Source organism: Brachyistius frenatus, unplaced genomic scaffold, assembly GCF_029030835.1.
Source record: "Brachyistius frenatus isolate BFR_SWC_R1_liver_20210118 unplaced genomic scaffold, ASM2903083v1 Contig_95, whole genome shotgun sequence".
In the NCBI taxonomy this organism is placed as follows: domain Eukaryota; kingdom Metazoa; phylum Chordata; class Actinopteri; family Embiotocidae; genus Brachyistius; species Brachyistius frenatus.
The window spans coordinates 229228-245373 of record NW_027210694.1 but is presented as its reverse complement, the minus strand read 5'-3'; the positions used below and the strand labels follow the sequence as shown (position 1 = coordinate 245373).

Here is a 16146-nt window from a genome sequence, read left to right as displayed (position 1 = left end):
TTTTTAAATTTTTTTTTAATTCAAATCCACCTTGGATTACGTCATCTAATCTACGTTACAGTCGTCACAGTCAACTCTACACAGTGAAAGGTTTCTTTTTGTTTGTTTGGTTGCTGTCCGTGGTGCTGATTCCTTCAAAACTATAACGAGATTATCAACAACACGTTTCTGTCATCTGTACGACGGCGACACATTATTCAGGTTATAATCAAAACCTCTCGACAGCTTTTTTTTTTAATGTTTTTTTTTTCAGGTGTTAGTTGTTGTTGTTGTTGTTTGTAAACAACATAATGCTTTCAAGAAAAGCAAGCTTACATATATTCAGATAAGACAGGAACATCTTAAAAAAAAAAAAAAAACAGAACCGGGTCTCTTGCGAGTCCTTTTCAGTCACGACAGTTGAAGTCCAGTTGATGTTTTTCCATTTCATTTTTTTGTTTGCTTCAGTCCCGTTTCTATCGTCTCGTTTGTTTTCCGTTGTCCGCGGAGTGCACGTCTAATGTTCGGTGAAGCTCATCGGCGGCAACGAGTCCAGTTTTCTCCCAGAGGTCCGTGTTTATACGTGGTCGGGAACCGTCTGCAGAGCTTCTTCCTGGTTTCTGTTGACGTTGACGTTCTGCAAAAAAACAAAAACAAACAAAAAAACGACACGAGTTACTGAAAATAAAAACCAGCGTGACTCCGTAAACCTGCGGCGTTAAAGAGGTTAACGGGACGTCGGATTTATCTTCATTCGCTTTTAAATACGCCTTCGCGTTTATCCGCGACATGCTACGACCACGTGTAAAAAGTCAAGTGCACGCAAGCGGCAGAAAATAGTCGGCCGGCTTCCCCTCGACTTTGACTTTGAAGTTTTGCTGCTAACTTTAGCTGAACGTAAGATAGCTTTTCAAATGGGAAGAAAACAACTGTAATGTTTATCTTTTTTGAGAAGGCGATGGAGGGAATTTTTCCTTTTTTTTAATATTTGGTATTATATTAAACTATTTATATTTTTATTCTTTGATATTTCTAGTTCTTTTTTAGATTTTAAAATTATTTATATATACTGTATATATATATATATATTTTATTATTTTAGTAAGTAAGAATTTATACTGCGAGTATGACGATAAAAATCTCAATCTTAAATCTCTTTCCGATCATTTTAAAATAAGAAAAAAACAAAGAAAAAGGAGATCATTTCAGCAGAGAGGTTCATTAAATAAATAAATAATCACGGTTGACGAATGGAAACTCACCGACGGCCTCTCTCTGTGTGTGTTGACGGCTTCGATGTTGAGGAAGAACGACTCCACTTTACATCCTGCAGTTAAAAAAAACGAACAGAAAAGGACGTCAGACAAAAAAATAAAATAAAAGGTTTGCAGAAACAGGACGTGTCGCAACACTCGGATCAGTTTCTTCACCTACCGTAAGCTATCGGGGTGAGTTTGAGCACCGTGTGAAGAGGGCATCTGAGATAAGGCAGCTCATCTTCAAAAGGATGGAAAATAAAGACTTCTGAGTTGTGGAATTAAAAAATTATAGGAGGTACTATAAGCCAGGTTTTTTTTAAAAAAAATTTAAAATTTGTATGTTTCTATTTGGTACCTGCGGGTTTGTCGAGGAAGTAGGCCAGCAGGCAGCGCATCACGGCCTGGTGGCAGACGACCAGGACGTTCTCCTGCCTCTCCAGCTCCATGATGACGGGCTCCAGACGGTGGACGAGGTCCTCGTAAGACTGGAGGTAAAAAAATAAAAAAATAAAACATTTTAAAAGTTCAGTCTAATTACACCTCGCGACAAAAAAAAAGTTGAACTGTTCCTTTAACCTAGCGTGGAAATTAAAACTGTAACTCAAAAAACATTGAGAGAGATCTCACCTCCCCCTTTGGGTAACGGTAGCGATACTTGTCCTGGTCTCTCAGCGCAAACTCTTCCGGGAAATTCTCCTGAATCTCTTCGTACGTTAGCTCCTCGCAGACGCCCTTCATCGAGACGAAGACACGTCAAAGCCGTGACGCTGACACGGTGTCCTCTAGTGGGCCGACGGGTGTATTACACGCTTCGGCGCGGTACCAGGTTGGTTTGATCTGAAGCCAAACGCTTTGGGACGAATGCTGACGTCCTTCTGTCAAGCAGCATTTAACTGTCGCACGCTAACATTTGCTCATTAGCGCCGAGCACAAAGTTAAACGACCGTGAGGCTCGTGGGAATCTCAAAAACCAAGAATCAAAAATCTCACATTTTAACTGACCAAAATTAGTGTGAAATAAAGTTCACAGCGATCCATCCAATAGTCGCAAAGACAATTCCTTCAAAATGAAACTTTATTATGGAAGAAAAATTCAGAGCACCATTAAAAGATAATTGGATTCAGCATCTGGGGACCATGAATGTTTAAATACGGACGGATCATTTCAAGCACAAGTGCTATTCGAATATTAATTAAACATTCAAGCAGACAGTTCATATACAAAACCAATTTTTTTTTACATTATGACAACTATTTAGAATATTAGAAAAGTTGATCAGCTATTTCATATCGCAACGAGAGACACTGAAGCCACGTTGCAAAAAGGATTAAAACAAATAAATAAAAAGGTACTTTTATGAACTCACAGCGTCGATCTCGTTGAGCGCCTTCCACTGTTCGTACTGGACTCCCAGAGCCTCGGCGGTCTGGATGGTCCTCTTCATGTGGCTCGTCCACACCTTCAGGTCGCTGATGTTCTGACCTTGGATGAAGGTCGCAAAGGCGCTGGCGTACTGGGCGAGAAAGAAAGTGACGAGTCATTCAATTTCATTGCTTATAATATAATTTTTAATATTTTTTTTGTTGTTGTTTTTGCTTATTATCTTGTTCCCATTCTTTCTTTTTGCCGACGTCTCCGGCCGTGAAGCTGCATGTCTCTCCTCTGTGATCGCCGTCCCTCTCCAACAGTTCACGTCTTGTATCTCTATGCTGTTCTTTTCTCTCTCTGCTCTCCTCTCACCACCAACCGGTGGAGGCAGAAGCTCCGCCCACCTCTGAGCCTGGTTCCTGTCGGAGGTTTTCCTTCCTTAAAGAGGAGGTTTTGTTTTTTATTTCTCGCTCATGTGGGAATCGTTTGTGTTTCCCTGTACGACGCCGTAAAGTTCTGCTGTCGGGACTTCGAATGTTCAGTGCCATGAAATAACCTGCGTTGTGATTTGGCCGCTGTATAAATAAAATTGAATTTCCGTTAAAGGGAATTCTTAAACTGTCTCTTTACGGTCGCTCACCTTCAGTCCTCTGGAGGACAAACCCGAATCTCCGCCGATGCGTCCCAGCAGGTTGAGCTCGCTCTCTCCGTGGCGGCTCAGGTAGATGGATCTGGGCGTGACGTGGATGTTCATCAGGTAGTAGACGATCCGGCTCTGGATGTGGTCCTGGACCCGGTTCACCAGGTACCTGCTGCCCACGTCGAAGATCTTTATGTAGGACAGTTTCCTGGTCAAAGTCAAATGAGACGTTTAAGAACGACATCGTCAGGCAAGAGTTTCATCCGTTCGACTCGACAATGAAGACGTCGCACCTGTCCTTCTCGTCGTCTATGGGCATGTAGCTCGCTCGGTAGCAGTCGATGCGCTGGACGAAGTCCTCCATGGCTTCGTCGATGTCACGATCCACATAGTCCGGACTCCCGAATTTGACTTGCTGGAAAGAAAAGTCTTCAAATAAGAACAGTCCACCTCAGCTTCCGTTAAATACTTAAACAAAAATAAAAACAACCCGATGACGTGAACGAGCTTCTCACCTTGATGTTCTCTCCAATGATTTCTGGGTCGTCACAGATAGATTCCACAAAGAACACCTGCAAAAGGAACACCAGTTAAAAACACGTTTATTTATTTAAATGCCTGTAAAATGTAAAAGATTCATTTGCCATGTTTTAGCGTTGTTGTTCAAAAGTTTACTGCCAGCTCAGCTTAGCATTACAGAAGCACGGGGAGCACTCGCACCGTCCAAAAGTAACTAAATCCAAAATCTGAGGAAATAAGTTTTGAGGCAAAAACACGTTTTTACTTTCTTCTTCTAACGTTTAATACGCGGCTGCAGCCGGCAGGCGGTTAGCCTAACGTAAGGACTTTCAAGGTAACCGAGTCCTGTCCTTATTGGAAGGTTGCCGGGGCAACCGACAGGTGAGATATGACACTTTATATATATATTCAGCGTATAAATATCAAAGTGGTTGTCAGTCTTCCACGTCAAACTCGATGAGACGGCGATGCTTGCCTTGTAACCTTTCTCTTTTGCGAAACTATTAATGACCGCCCTCCTCTCCCTGGTGGTGTTGGTGGCGTCGAACACCTGCAAGGAGACGGGACGCGGGTGTCGTCAACACGTCCCAAAAACATCGCGTTTATTCATGATAATTAACAATCAAACTTCTAAACAACAAAACACTTTAACACGATCATATTTAACAAAGAGAGAAAAAAAAAAATAATAAAAAAAAGGCAACGGAGCATCAAAACAAAGCTCTATTTAAAAAAAAAAAAAAATTTAAATCCCCCCGTTATCGTTCCTGAATCGTCAGCGCGTTTTTATCGTGATTAAAAACGGACCGTTCCGGTCGTCCTCTTACTCACGGCTACTTGTCCGTGTTCCTTGGTGAAGTAGGCGCCGACGTCTTTGAGCGCGGCCGAAGCGCAGGCCCTGAGAGACAGGTGAAACTCTCAGAGGCGAAGAAACCAACAACTGTAAAAGAAATAAATAAAAAAATAATCCTGGACTTTTTTTTTTTTTTTTCTTTTTTTTAATAAGACCGAATTTACTTGCGGATCCTCATGGCCTCCTCGTTATCGGGTTTAAAGAACTCAAAGTTCTTGTAGATCTTGACGGCCTCCCGGCGGTACTGGCCCACGTTGAACACTGGCGGGCGTGAAAATCACACGACGTACTTTAATTAAACATTAAAACACTCAACTTCCACTTCATTCTCAGTTTTATATAAATCGGGATTTCGAGGTTAAAACACAGACTTTTTGTAGGAACCCCGATCCAGTTGAGGTAGCGGGTGAGCTTCTTGGAGATGTACGTCTTCCCTCTGGCGGGCAAACCCACCATCACGATCATCGTGGGAGAGTTGCAGAACTGAGGCACCGAGGCTGAAGGAGAAAAACAAAAACAAAAACACAACAACAAGTCAATGACTTCAGTTCATGTTTGTTTTTTTGACGGTCAAACGGGAACACTGGCGAGCTGCAACGCGGGTCAGAAAACCGTCAGGATATATAAACGGGACGTTCACTACAGAACCGGCCTGTCTTTTCTTTAGGTGTAGTCGGATCCTGGAAATCCACCAGAGCGGAGCACCATATGGCTCCTCGTGACACGGAGGAGACGCTCCTAATCTCCAAAAGTGTGTTAAAGCGTTTCCGCTCGGGGTTACGAATCAGCTCACCTCGACTCGGGAGGTCAAAAAAGATGAAACAGGAAAACACAGTAATAAACTATACTACAAATGAAACGGTGACACAATTAGAGCCTCAATTAAAAAAGCTAAAAAAATAAAATAATAAATTAAAAAAAGGCATCGTTTTAGGTTTTCCCGTCTTAAAAGCTCGGCGGCACACAGCGATGTACCGACCCGTCGTCCCTCCTGGACAAACCTACGGCTCCGGCTCACTTTGATAATGACGCCAACGAGCGAGGCGCCGCTTTACAGTGAAATATTCTCAGTCAGAATCACTTCTGAATTAAAAAATTTAAAAAAAAAAATCAACATCCTCTGCTCACAAACCGGTGCTACTTCAAAGCCTGTGTGGTGTTTCTTACCCTGTCATCATGACCCATTTGTTGCATTGCTTGTCTGTCTCTGGATTAAAAAGATAAATAGAAACATATAATAAAGTCAGACTGCAGGCTGTAAACCCCCCCCACCCCTCACCCGCACCCCTCTACACAAAAGAAAAAAGCACCCGGATGCCCTTGTGTGTGTGTGTGTGTGTGTGTGTGTGTGTGTGTGTGTGTGTGTGTGTGTCCAGTGACGGCCTCCAGGCTGTTCGATTATGAATGGAGTACGCCGCGTCAGCAAAAACGCTGAAAAGAGCCCCTGTCAGACACCGACTGAACACAGAGAGACAAACTCAGGATCTGGTTGGGTCCGGCCTCTCTCACACTGCAGCCCTTTCCTGTACCTGAACTCCCGCCCTCCCTCCCCCCCTCCCCATCCCAGCTCACCTCCCCAGAAATAAACTGAAGTGTGACTACGGATGATAATTTGACCTGCTGAAACAAGAAGCGAGTCAAAAGCTCAGTCAGAACATCAACAGGAAAATAAAAACAAAACAAAAAACAGCAGCGTCTCAGGAAATGTAACTGTAAATCTCCAGCTGAGAGAGAGTTTGTTGTTGTTGTTGTTGTTTTTTGGTTTCCTTACATCCCCTCCTGCGGTTCAGGTTGCATCCCATCCACGGCACCCAGATCTTGAGCAGAGGAGCCTGTGTGAGCTTTTTCTGCTCTGCGGACATTGTTAACTGTCAAAACCGCGAAGGGGCAGACGACTGAGGCGCACAGCTCTGTTGATCTGTGCTGCATGTGTGTGTGTGCTTCACTGAACACTACCTCCTGCGGGTCAGCTGACTGTTGCTAAGGAGAAGGACTTGGTCACCAGGAGGGGGTGGAAGGGGAGGGATGGGGAGGGAGGGAGGGTGGACCTGAGGCCACGCTGCCTGCCTGCCTGCCTCTCCGTCTGTTTCGTGATTTAAAAAAAATAAAAAAAAATTAAAAAAAAGGGCCCCTGACCCGGGGAGCTTCCACACACACACAAAAAAAATCTCAGACAGCGGGAACGCCGTCTGAATCCGCCGTCTGTCGTCGCCTCCGCCGGAGTCGTGGGCGACAAGAAGTGTGACAGAAGGAGGGAGAAAACCCTCCTGAATTCAGATGAGCTCAGGAACAAGTTTTGTTTGTGTGCAAAGTGCAAGAAGTGGGGTGGCTTCTACTTTCTCACCAGCAGAGGGCAGTTTGAGCCTTTTAAACTCAAATCTGGGACATGGCATGAGGATAAGCTCTAAAGCAGGTCCATCAGCAGAGAGGCTGCTGTTTGTTTGTTTGTTTTGTTCCTACATGTGGAATATTTTGCATTGGAAAGTGAATTTAAAACATTAATATTAAAGTGTAAGGATTAAATTACCAGTGTGGTTGCTTAATAGATGGAAAAACAAAAAGGAGAATTGCAAAAAGTTGCAGCGACACCCCCCCGATTTTAAGCACTAAAATGACCGAATAAAACATTTTCAGAGATCGATATCTGCGTACGCGTTCGCCGACATACATCCGTGCTGATTCAATTTTCAATATCTGTCGCGTTTTCATCCGGGACGTCAGCTTGATCAAAACGAGCGCTCCCACCGCGCCTCATTTAATCATTTAATTTAATAACGATGCAGCGTTACTATGAAAAAAGACAATACTTTGAAAAATACTGGTTCGAAGATAAAAAAAAAATTAATTTAAAAAAAAAAAAAAAAGACGACAAAACAGACATAAAAAAACACAAATAAAAAAAAAAGTAAAATGAGTGTAAACCTTCCCTCATGACTCAGCGTATCATATTATTCATTCCCATGTGAGCAAACCTTAATGTCACTCGTTCCTTCAACTTCAAAACAGAACATCATGTTCCCGGGGTTTTGGCCGTCGTTCAAAGTCTAACCGGCAGAGAGATGTTCTCGGGGCAGCGATAACCGCTAATGGCCAGCGTTTCCTGTTTCGGGATAACCATTTAGAGAAGGTACGTGTTCTCCTACAGGGCACGTTGCCCCGGCAGGAGTTTAGAGCCCGGCCTCTGAAAAACAAGCTTTTTTTTGTGTGTGCACATAACAGAGCCCAAATCATTTCAAAGCATCTCTAAAACCCTCTTGGGTAAGCCCATCAAACAAAAAAGGAAAACCATGGCAACAATCTTCGTCACTTCCTGTCCATTTTGTTATCACGCATGTTATAAGCAAAATTAGACGTGTTATTTTCCATTTAAAAAAAGAAAAGGAAGTTGCGTCATTGGTACGTAAAGAGTGAAATGACACAAAAACTGTTTCCACTCGTCGGACTCGTTGCATTGAACACGGCGTTGCATCACGCGTCGGTAGAAAAACTGTGCGTCATCATGGCGACGCCTCTCTGCGTGGGAGGGGGGGGAGGGGAGGGGAGGGGAGTGGGGGGGGGGGGGGGGCTCACCTGCGCTGTCACACCTGCGGAGCCTCACGTATTCCAGCTGGGGAAGATCCATTATTCTGCAGCACCGGGCCGGACCGCCGACACCGAGCCGAACACACGAGGACTACGTGGGCAGCGGCGAGCGAACCAACGCTCCTTTTTTAAAGAAACTGAACCCCTCCACCCCCTACTCCACCACCCCCCCCGTCCCGTGTGTGCCGGAGTATTCTCAGCCCCACACACACACACACACACACACACCCCTACACACCCCTCTCTTTAAATGACACATGGACATATGATAGCAGCACATTGGGGGTTGTCCTTTAATGTTTGCCAGGGCCTGAGTTCACAACCTACACACATGGCGAAAGGGGGAAGTAACACTTGGGGTGGGTGGGGCGGTTCGGACATGACTATGGCATGAAGCATTCTTGTATTTATTCCCCAGTACACTACAAAACACTCGTGGTAAATTCAGTTACTGCAAAAAACTATAAGTAATAGAAGCTCCTAAATCTATACTACCTGCTAACTCTGGTGTAGCAGTCCAAATAAATCAATATACTTTCATCAGCAACAAGAAATGTCCCAACATTAGACACCAATCAAACCACAATTTTGTGCAAAAACAGACAACATACACACTCAATAGTCTTCCCCCCCCCCCAATGTTTTACGTAACAACTTTCTCTCTTCCAACCACTCACAATTACAATACATTTTCCAGCTGTGAGCAACTCCTTTATTTGCTTTATGCATTGCATTATGGGAGAATAATGTGCCATAATCATAGATTGTATATAAAAAGCGGACGTAGCTTCCGGGTTTTGAAAAACGAGGCCGACGCGGAAACCTCCATAAACTGCAATACCACCGAGTGCCAGTAGAGGTCGGCTCCAAAAAGCCTCCGTAGACTCCAGTTCAACTCGTTTAAAAAAATAAAAAAAAAACGTCAAAAGAATTTCTCTACGAGTTACCTCGGTGTTGTTCGCTAAAGTCGCTCCTTATTAGTTTTCTGGAGGTTCATCTGAAAATAATCCCTCATTAATTAGAAAACAAGCTTCATAAGGCTTTAGACTTTGCATTTACATTTCTTTAGAAACTTTGTTCGAACACCAACTCTACATATATATATGTATAATTTTTTTTTTTTTTAAATTAAAAAGTGTGAAGGAAAATGAGATTCCTGCCTGTAACATGTAAAATACTGCATCGGAGTTTGGTTTTAAATGAGCCGAAACATTATCTCTGTCAAATCGGATCCAGCTGGTTTTTGAGCTGAGAAACACAAACAGCCTTAGCAGGAACACTCACACACACACACACACACACACACACACACACACACACACACACACACACACACACACACACACACACACACACACACACACACACACACACACACACACACAAAACAAAAACAAAGAGCAGCTATGGGCGGAGTTTTTATTTTTTAATTTTGAGGGGATGGTTAAAATGTTACAGAGAAAAAAAAGAAAAAAAAAAAAGAGGCATCAGAAATGTCAAGTTCAGTCGGGTACATGCAGAGTTATACATTCACCCGTGCTTCAACCGGGACGGCTGCGTGATAAGCATTTGGACTCTTCTCAGGTTTGGAAGTCTTCGGAGACCGAAGCTACGGAGGCCCGAGGTGAGGATCGACTTTACTGACAAAACTGTGCGCTCTGCTTTTTTTTTTTTTTTTAATCTTTCTAGGGACCGTATGTTCCTTCTTTTTATTGTTTATCTGCTAAACAGGCCTGCAGAACAGCCTGTTATAGAGCAAGACTCTGCCATCTCTGCTGGAACAAAGTACTTCTGCTGATAGAAAGAAAAAAAAAAAGAAAACTCACTCGTGTAAAGACATGTTAAAACCACAAATACAAATTTTTGTTTTGTGCATGTTTTCACTTGACATTTGTGGTGAGTCCACATCACAGCTCAGCCAACTCTAGGTAGGTCACCCATATATTGTGTACAGCATTAAGCAACTGTGTGGTGGAGCCCTAGATTACAGTTTAAGATTAGGTGGTAACTTCAACAAAGCAGAAACCAGCAGAAAAGTAAATGTTTTTCTTGCGTTAAATCAAAGCTAATAGTAATAACGCCGTCTTTACTAAACACTAAAGCGAGACTACATGCTTAAATAATACGTGACGCTCTCGTGCCCGCACGAGGACTTTGACTTGGTTAATTGGTGGCTGAACATTACTTAACAAATATATGGTCATATGTCAAACATCCAGATTAAGTTTTTTTTTTTTTTTTTTTTTTTTAAAGTGGAGTGGCTGGAAGTGGCCGGTTTTAACACGCACCAGCAGATTCATCCCTGTCGGGTTTACAGAGACGCTTGTAGATCATTTGTGGCAAGAGTTAATATTTAGACTTTGACTTTTAGGGCTTATGAACATTAACACTTTTTTTTTTAAAATTTTTTTTTTTTTAAAGCTCCACTAATATACTTTGTTTTTGTTTTTTTCCAGTTTATCAATTCACCAGCTGTATTTGCAATAAAGAGCCCCAAGAGAGTATTTTTTTTAAGTCCCTTTAGAGGCCTTCATAAACACACAGTGATGTAACACAAGTTCAAAATATTAAAAAAAAAGGTAAAACAAAAAAAAGGTTCAAATGAACCCCCATATGAAGCAAGTTGCGCAACCGAACCACACCGAGCTGCAAACGACAGATGCCTTCCCTTATTGTGACCACGAGTGCCGGCTTTGCACAATCTGGCCTCATTTCAATATGTGCTTCTACGGGTAAGATTGTTCACGCCACTTAACCTCGCGAGACAACCGCCGCCATTGTTTTGAAACAGTTGTTTTGAAACAGAAACACATTTGCCAAATCTGGCCATGAAAACTTTTTTTTATTTTATTTATTAAAGATAATTATTCCCCTGTTCTTTCCCAGCGATGGGATCATATCCAGCCCTGGCCTTCTTCCTGCTGTTTTCAGCAGCTCCGTCTCACGGCGGGAAAGTGTTGGTTTATCCCATCGACGGAAGCCACTGGCTGAACATGAAGATCCTCGTGGAGGCGCTTCACTCCAGAGGCCATCAGATCACCGTGCTGCGCTCCTCCACCAGCTGGTACATTTCCGAGTTCTCGCCCCACTACACCTCCATCACCATCAACCAGGAGCAGTCCCAAAACATCGAGAGCCAAACCTTCATGACCTCGTTCCTGAAGAGGTCGATAGAGATCCGCCGGAACCATGGTTCCCCGCGGGCGTTTCTGGAGTTTTACAGGAACCTTTACGACATGATTGGAGAAAACCAGCAAGTTGTGGCGGAGCTGTTCATCAGCATCTTTGAGAATAAGCCGCTGATTCGGCAGCTGAATGGAACCGGATACGATCTTTTCCTGACCGACCCGGCGTTTCCGGGCGGGGTGCTGCTGGCGCACCATCTCCGGCTTCCCACGGTTTTCAACGTGCGTTGGCTTTTCATGGGCGAGGCGCACTTCGCCATCGCTCCCTCCCCGCTGTCCTACGTCCCCGAACTGTTCTCCCACTACTTGGACAAGATGGACTTCTTTCAACGAGTCAACAACGTAATCTACCACGCCATGTTGGTTTACATGTACCACTACGTGTCCAACCCGCCGTACCAGGCCGTGTGCGACAAATACTTTGAACGCGACGTCAGCACCATGTCCTTGATGCAAGGGGCCGATATCTGGCTGATGCGGGTGGACTTCACGTTCGAGCTCCCTCGTCCCACCATGCCCAACGTCGTCTACATCGGAGGCTTCCAGGGGAAGCCGTCCAAGCCCCTCCCGGCGGACATCGAGGAGTTCGCGCGGAGCTCCGGCGAACACGGGGTGATCGTCATGACTCTGGGCACCCTGCTGAGCGACCTCGGCCGCGAGGTGTCGGAGGTCATCGCCTCGGCGTTCGCCGAGCTCCCGCAGAAGGTGGTGTGGCGACACCTCGGGCCGAAGCCGGCCACTCTGGGAAACAACACCATGCTGGTGGAGTGGCTGCCTCAAAACGATCTCCTGGGACACCCCAAAACAAAGGTTTTCATCACGCACGGCGGCACCAACGGCATCTACGAGGCCATCTACCACGGCGTGCCGATCCTGGGCATCCCCCTCATCTTCGACCAGTACGACAACATGGTGCGCATGAAGGCGCGAGGAGTGGCCGAGACGGTGGAGGTGACCACGTTGGACGTCGAGTCTCTGACGAGCGCCCTGAAGAATATTCTCGACCCGGAGAAGCCGTACAAGCGGAACATGCTCAAGCTGTCGCGGCTTCATCACGACAAACCGATGAAACCCCTCGAGAGCGCCGTTTTCTGGGTGGAGTACGTCATGAGGCACAAGGGCGCGGCGCATCTACGCACCGAGTCGTACAAACTGCCGTGGTACGCCTATTATGGTCTGGACGTGATGGCGGTCTTCGTGGCTTTCGGTTTGCTGGTCGTCGCGTCGGTCTGGTTCTCATGTCGATGTCTCATCAGATGTTTGGTGAAGGCCAAGAAGCCCAAGCGTGAATAGATAACACTTTACTGACCACGAGATAAACCAAAGCGGGAATCCATGGTGTTATAAAATGATGGCGTAGCGACAGGGAACAGCATTTTAGAAAACATCGGTTGGGAACTACTGAAAACTTTAAATCCTTTATTAGATTTCTCCCTCTGCTCTGACTCTTTTGCAAATACAATTTAAAGAACGAACAGCAACAACAAACGATGACATTTCCATAGAAATACTTGCTTATAACTGTGATTTTGAAAAAGGTTTATTTTGATTAAGTGTATTGTGAGATCGTTTTAAAGATTGCTGTGATTCATTATGTGTAAATTAATCATCATTAGATTGTGTGTCGCAACACCCATGAATACAAATTCAGGAGGAAAAAAACCAAAACCAGGAGTATTTTACAGATTTATTTTCACAGAAATACCACGAAATACTGCACGTTTCATGCAGTTTGTGCCTCAAACACACAGTCAGACTTTGACTGAAAGAAACAGCTGACGATGTCTCTAGAGCAGCTGTCTTAGCAGGAATATCTTACATCAGATGCCTTACCTGTTTTAAAGCACTCGAACTACCCGAGTGAAAATATGGACTCAATTTCTCAAACAATTATAGGAAATAATTGTGAAATATAATGTGCCATAAAGCCACCCATTCTCTCTTTCAGTGCATAAAAATGCAACAGGAAGCAATGATGCCAGTTTTTAATCATGTTAATAAAGAGCGCTGGTTTAATTTTAAATGCGTGTCTCATTTAATGAAGGAAGTGACTTAGTTATCACAATCGAAGTCTGGAGGAACTGCCGCTCTCTCTCTGCTTACACAACACACGAATCCATCGAAATGTTAGAAGCGGTTCGATAGATTCTACGTCGATACGTGAAGTGGAATTAAATTGCTTACAATTTCCATGCAATTTAATCTTCGTGTTGTCCTCGGGTCAAAATGACCCGCAGCTGTGTTCAACCAAGTTCTATTTTATTTTTATATTTTTGGGGATCATTGGTGACCAAGGAGGCTGTGAGGGTTTCTTTAAAGAATGACGACCAATGATCCCAAAAAATATAAAAAAAATATAGAAATAAAATAGAAGTTGGTTGAACACAGCTGCGGGTCATTTTGACCCGAGGACAACAGGAGGGTTAAAGTTCTGGTTTAATTAAAAAGCAGCTGCAGGTGCTGTGTAAATACTATCAGGGCGTCAAAACAACTCGGTCGTCCAAGGACATTTCTCAAACAGCTTCCGTTTTTATTGCATGACATTGGGTTTCCGCCCCCATTAATATTTCAAGACTTACAAGACTTTACAGTGTAATTGGAGGATTTTCAGCCAGCGGCAAAAAGCATCTAAAAAAAAAAAAAAAGATCCAACAAAAGAATGAAAAGATTAACAGGGTGAATTGACAATTTCACCAACGTGCACCACAAAATTACAAGCAGCGTTTTTGTTCTTTTAGCCGTTAAAAAAAAAAAGAACAAAAAAAGAAGAACTCATATTGAAGTTAAACTTCACCTGCAGTCTGTGGCACAGGCACGCTGCCAGAGTTTGAGGAAATGAGGCAACTGCACGGAGGTCGAGGGCACCGCAGCAGCTGCCTGAGCCGAGCGGGGAGGTCGTTGACGTGGAGGTGAATCAGAGGGTTCAGAGCGCTGTTCAGACACACCAGACCTCGACTTATCTGATGAGCGCCGAACACGCCGACGTCCCACTTGGGATACACCCGATGCTTGGACAAAACCCTGGAGTAGAGGGCGAGGTTCTTCAGAACGTGGTGCGGGATGTAACAAACGGAGAAGAGGAGGATCAGGATGAAGAGCAGCTTGGAGCTCCTCTGCCTCAGCGCCTTGTCGATGGTGTTGGAGCGGCAGAGGACGACGGTGGCGTGTCCGTAGCAGCCCAGCGTGACCGCGGTCGGGACGCAAAACCCGACGAGCGTCCACCAGAGGCTGTATTTCAGGTACGCCTCGACGTTCTCCTTCGACGTGGTGTGGTAACATTTCCCCGTGCTGTTTTTGAACTTTTTGGTGAAGAACATGTCGGGGAGGCTCTGAGCGCTCACCAGGGACCAGACCACGACGGAGAGCGCCGCGGAGTGGGCGGCCGTTATCCGTCCCTTCGCCCTCATCGGGTGGACGATCGCCAGGTAGCGGTACACGCTGATGCAGGTGAGGAAGCCGATGCTGCCGTACAGATTCAGGTTGAAGCAGAACCTGGTGATCTTGCAGAAGACGTCACCGAAGATCCATTTGCTCCTCATCAGGTAGTACGCCGCCAAGAACGGGAGCGTGGGCAGGTACAAGAAGTTTGCAAGTCCGAGGTTGAGAACGAACACTTTCACGTTTCCCAGTTTCTTCCATTTCTGCCGCAGGGACTTCAACCCCCAGACGTTCGCTCCCAGACCGAAGAAGAACACGAGGATGTAAACGGCGGGCAGCACTCTGTGTTCGTAGATTTGATTTCTGAGTCGAATGGGGTTAGTTTTGTTCATTCTGTCGTCCGAAAAAGAGATCAGCACCACCTTTCTCCTCCGAGACTCAACCGGCTTATGAGAAGGGAAAGACAAAAAAACCTGACCTATAACAACTTCCTGTTTGCGGTCCTGCAGCATCGAAACCACCTGGCAGGGCTCAGATAGGCATATGCTCTGCCACTCGATCGCACTTGCATATATGTCCCCAGCCACTGTTCACTATTCTATCTTTTTATAAAGCATTCAAATATCTGCCAACATCAGGTGGATGTGGTTCAAAAAATAGTGGTGATTTGTAGAAATAAGGTCATGTTTTAAAAATCTCTGTCACATCGTGGTAAACCAACAGTAAATGATCTATACAGATGCACGAAGCAATACTCATAACGTTTGAGAGTGCAAAGACAGGAGCTTTGTGACTGTCGCAGGTCAGTGTCTCCCTCTGGTGGTAGTTTTCACATATAAATATCATAAATAGTTTACCCACTTAAGTAAAAACAATATACAAAACGTTGTTTTCATCTCCATAAATCTGACCCCCTTTTTTTCTTTTCTTTTTTTTTAAAGTTTCAATATATAAATGAGTCTTTTAAATGACTTTCTGAAACAGCAATTATTTACCATATTCCAATAATTCAGGTGAGTCGTAATGTCCTTTAAACATACAATGAGACAGGTCTGGGTTGCACAGTGCCTGTAATAAATAGATGCATCATCTGCTTGTGTTATATGCAGTAAAAAAATAAAAAAAATAAAAAGGAGGCCGTAATGGATGGTACTCACCATTTCAAGTAGGGAGGAGGTCCGAGGGATCGGAAGAGGGATGAGAGATGGTCCGGGAAGACGCAGGGTCCGGGAGGGAAACGTTTCCTGGTCCTCTATTAAAACGATTGAGGTACGGACACTTTCGCTCTTTGTTCACTTACAAGTATTGTCTATTTTTAGCCTCTGACTGGGCTGCTGTGCATCACCTGCCCTGAATCTCAAAGCCCCGCCCCTTTTTATTTA

General features: G+C 44.5%; 3 protein-coding genes across 4 annotated transcripts; 1 reads left to right on the top strand and 2 right to left on the bottom strand.

Annotated features, from left to right (window-relative positions):
- Positions 1–26: 26 nt before the first annotated feature.
- pfkfb1 (6-phosphofructo-2-kinase/fructose-2,6-biphosphatase 1) lies at positions 27–8319 on the bottom strand. Of its 2 annotated transcripts, none has more exons than XM_069710923.1 (14): positions 6391–6496; positions 4991–5116; positions 4784–4880; positions 4598–4664; positions 4242–4316; positions 3763–3819; positions 3541–3662; positions 3248–3455; positions 2606–2752; positions 1866–1970; positions 1594–1723; positions 1414–1476; positions 1242–1306; positions 27–616 (listed from the first exon to the last, which is right to left on the bottom strand). In XM_069710923.1, exons 1-14 carry the CDS (start codon positions 6479–6481, stop codon positions 557–559), a joined length of 1413 nt encoding a protein of 470 aa, XP_069567024.1. In that variant the 5' UTR covers positions 6482–6496; the 3' UTR covers positions 27–556. The 2 variants fall into 2 exon arrangements, with proteins under 2 accessions (XP_069567024.1, XP_069567026.1); XM_069710925.1 differs by lacking the exon at positions 6391–6496 and adding an exon at positions 8190–8319 and having other exon boundaries at positions 28–616.
- Positions 8320–9481: 1162 nt separating this feature from the next.
- LOC138628094 (UDP-glucuronosyltransferase 2A1-like) lies at positions 9482–13409 on the top strand. The gene is made up of 2 exons (XM_069710901.1): positions 9482–9825; positions 11088–13409. Exons 1-2 carry the CDS (start codon positions 9642–9644, stop codon positions 12677–12679), a joined length of 1776 nt encoding a protein of 591 aa, XP_069567002.1. The 5' UTR covers positions 9482–9641; the 3' UTR covers positions 12680–13409.
- A 293-nt stretch (positions 13410–13702) lies between these two features.
- On the bottom strand, positions 13703–15369 carry LOC138628110 (P2Y purinoceptor 1-like). The gene has a single exon (XM_069710940.1). The coding sequence runs from the start codon at positions 15274–15276 to the stop codon at positions 14170–14172; it is 1107 nt and encodes a 368-aa protein (XP_069567041.1). The 5' UTR covers positions 15277–15369; the 3' UTR covers positions 13703–14169.
- Between the last annotated feature and the right edge of the window lie 777 nt (positions 15370–16146).

What these genes read in the sequence shown, in the direction of transcription:
- pfkfb1 (XM_069710923.1), bottom strand. Translation starts at nt 6,481, where the DNA reads ATGTCCGCAGAGCAGAAAAAGCTCACACAGGCTCCTCTGCTCAAGATC. An exon ending in GAGGCCATGAGGATCCGCAA is followed by an intron (nt 4,665 to 4,783) that starts GTAAATTCGGTC and finishes CCTGTCTCTCAG; the next exon opens with GGCCTGCGCTTCGGCCGCGC. An exon ending in AGGAACACGGACAAGTAGCC is followed by an intron (nt 4,317 to 4,597) that starts GTGAGTAAGAGG and finishes GTCTCCTTGCAG; the next exon opens with GTGTTCGACGCCACCAACAC.
- LOC138628094 (XM_069710901.1), top strand. Translation starts at nt 9,642, where the DNA reads ATGGTTAAAATGTTACAGAGAAAAAAAAGAAAAAAAAAAAAGAGGCAT. An exon ending in CGAAGCTACGGAGGCCCGAG is followed by an intron (nt 9,826 to 11,087) that starts GTGAGGATCGAC and finishes GTTCTTTCCCAG; the next exon opens with CGATGGGATCATATCCAGCC.
- LOC138628110 (XM_069710940.1), bottom strand. Translation starts at nt 15,276, where the DNA reads ATGCTGCAGGACCGCAAACAGGAAGTTGTTATAGGTCAGGTTTTTTTG.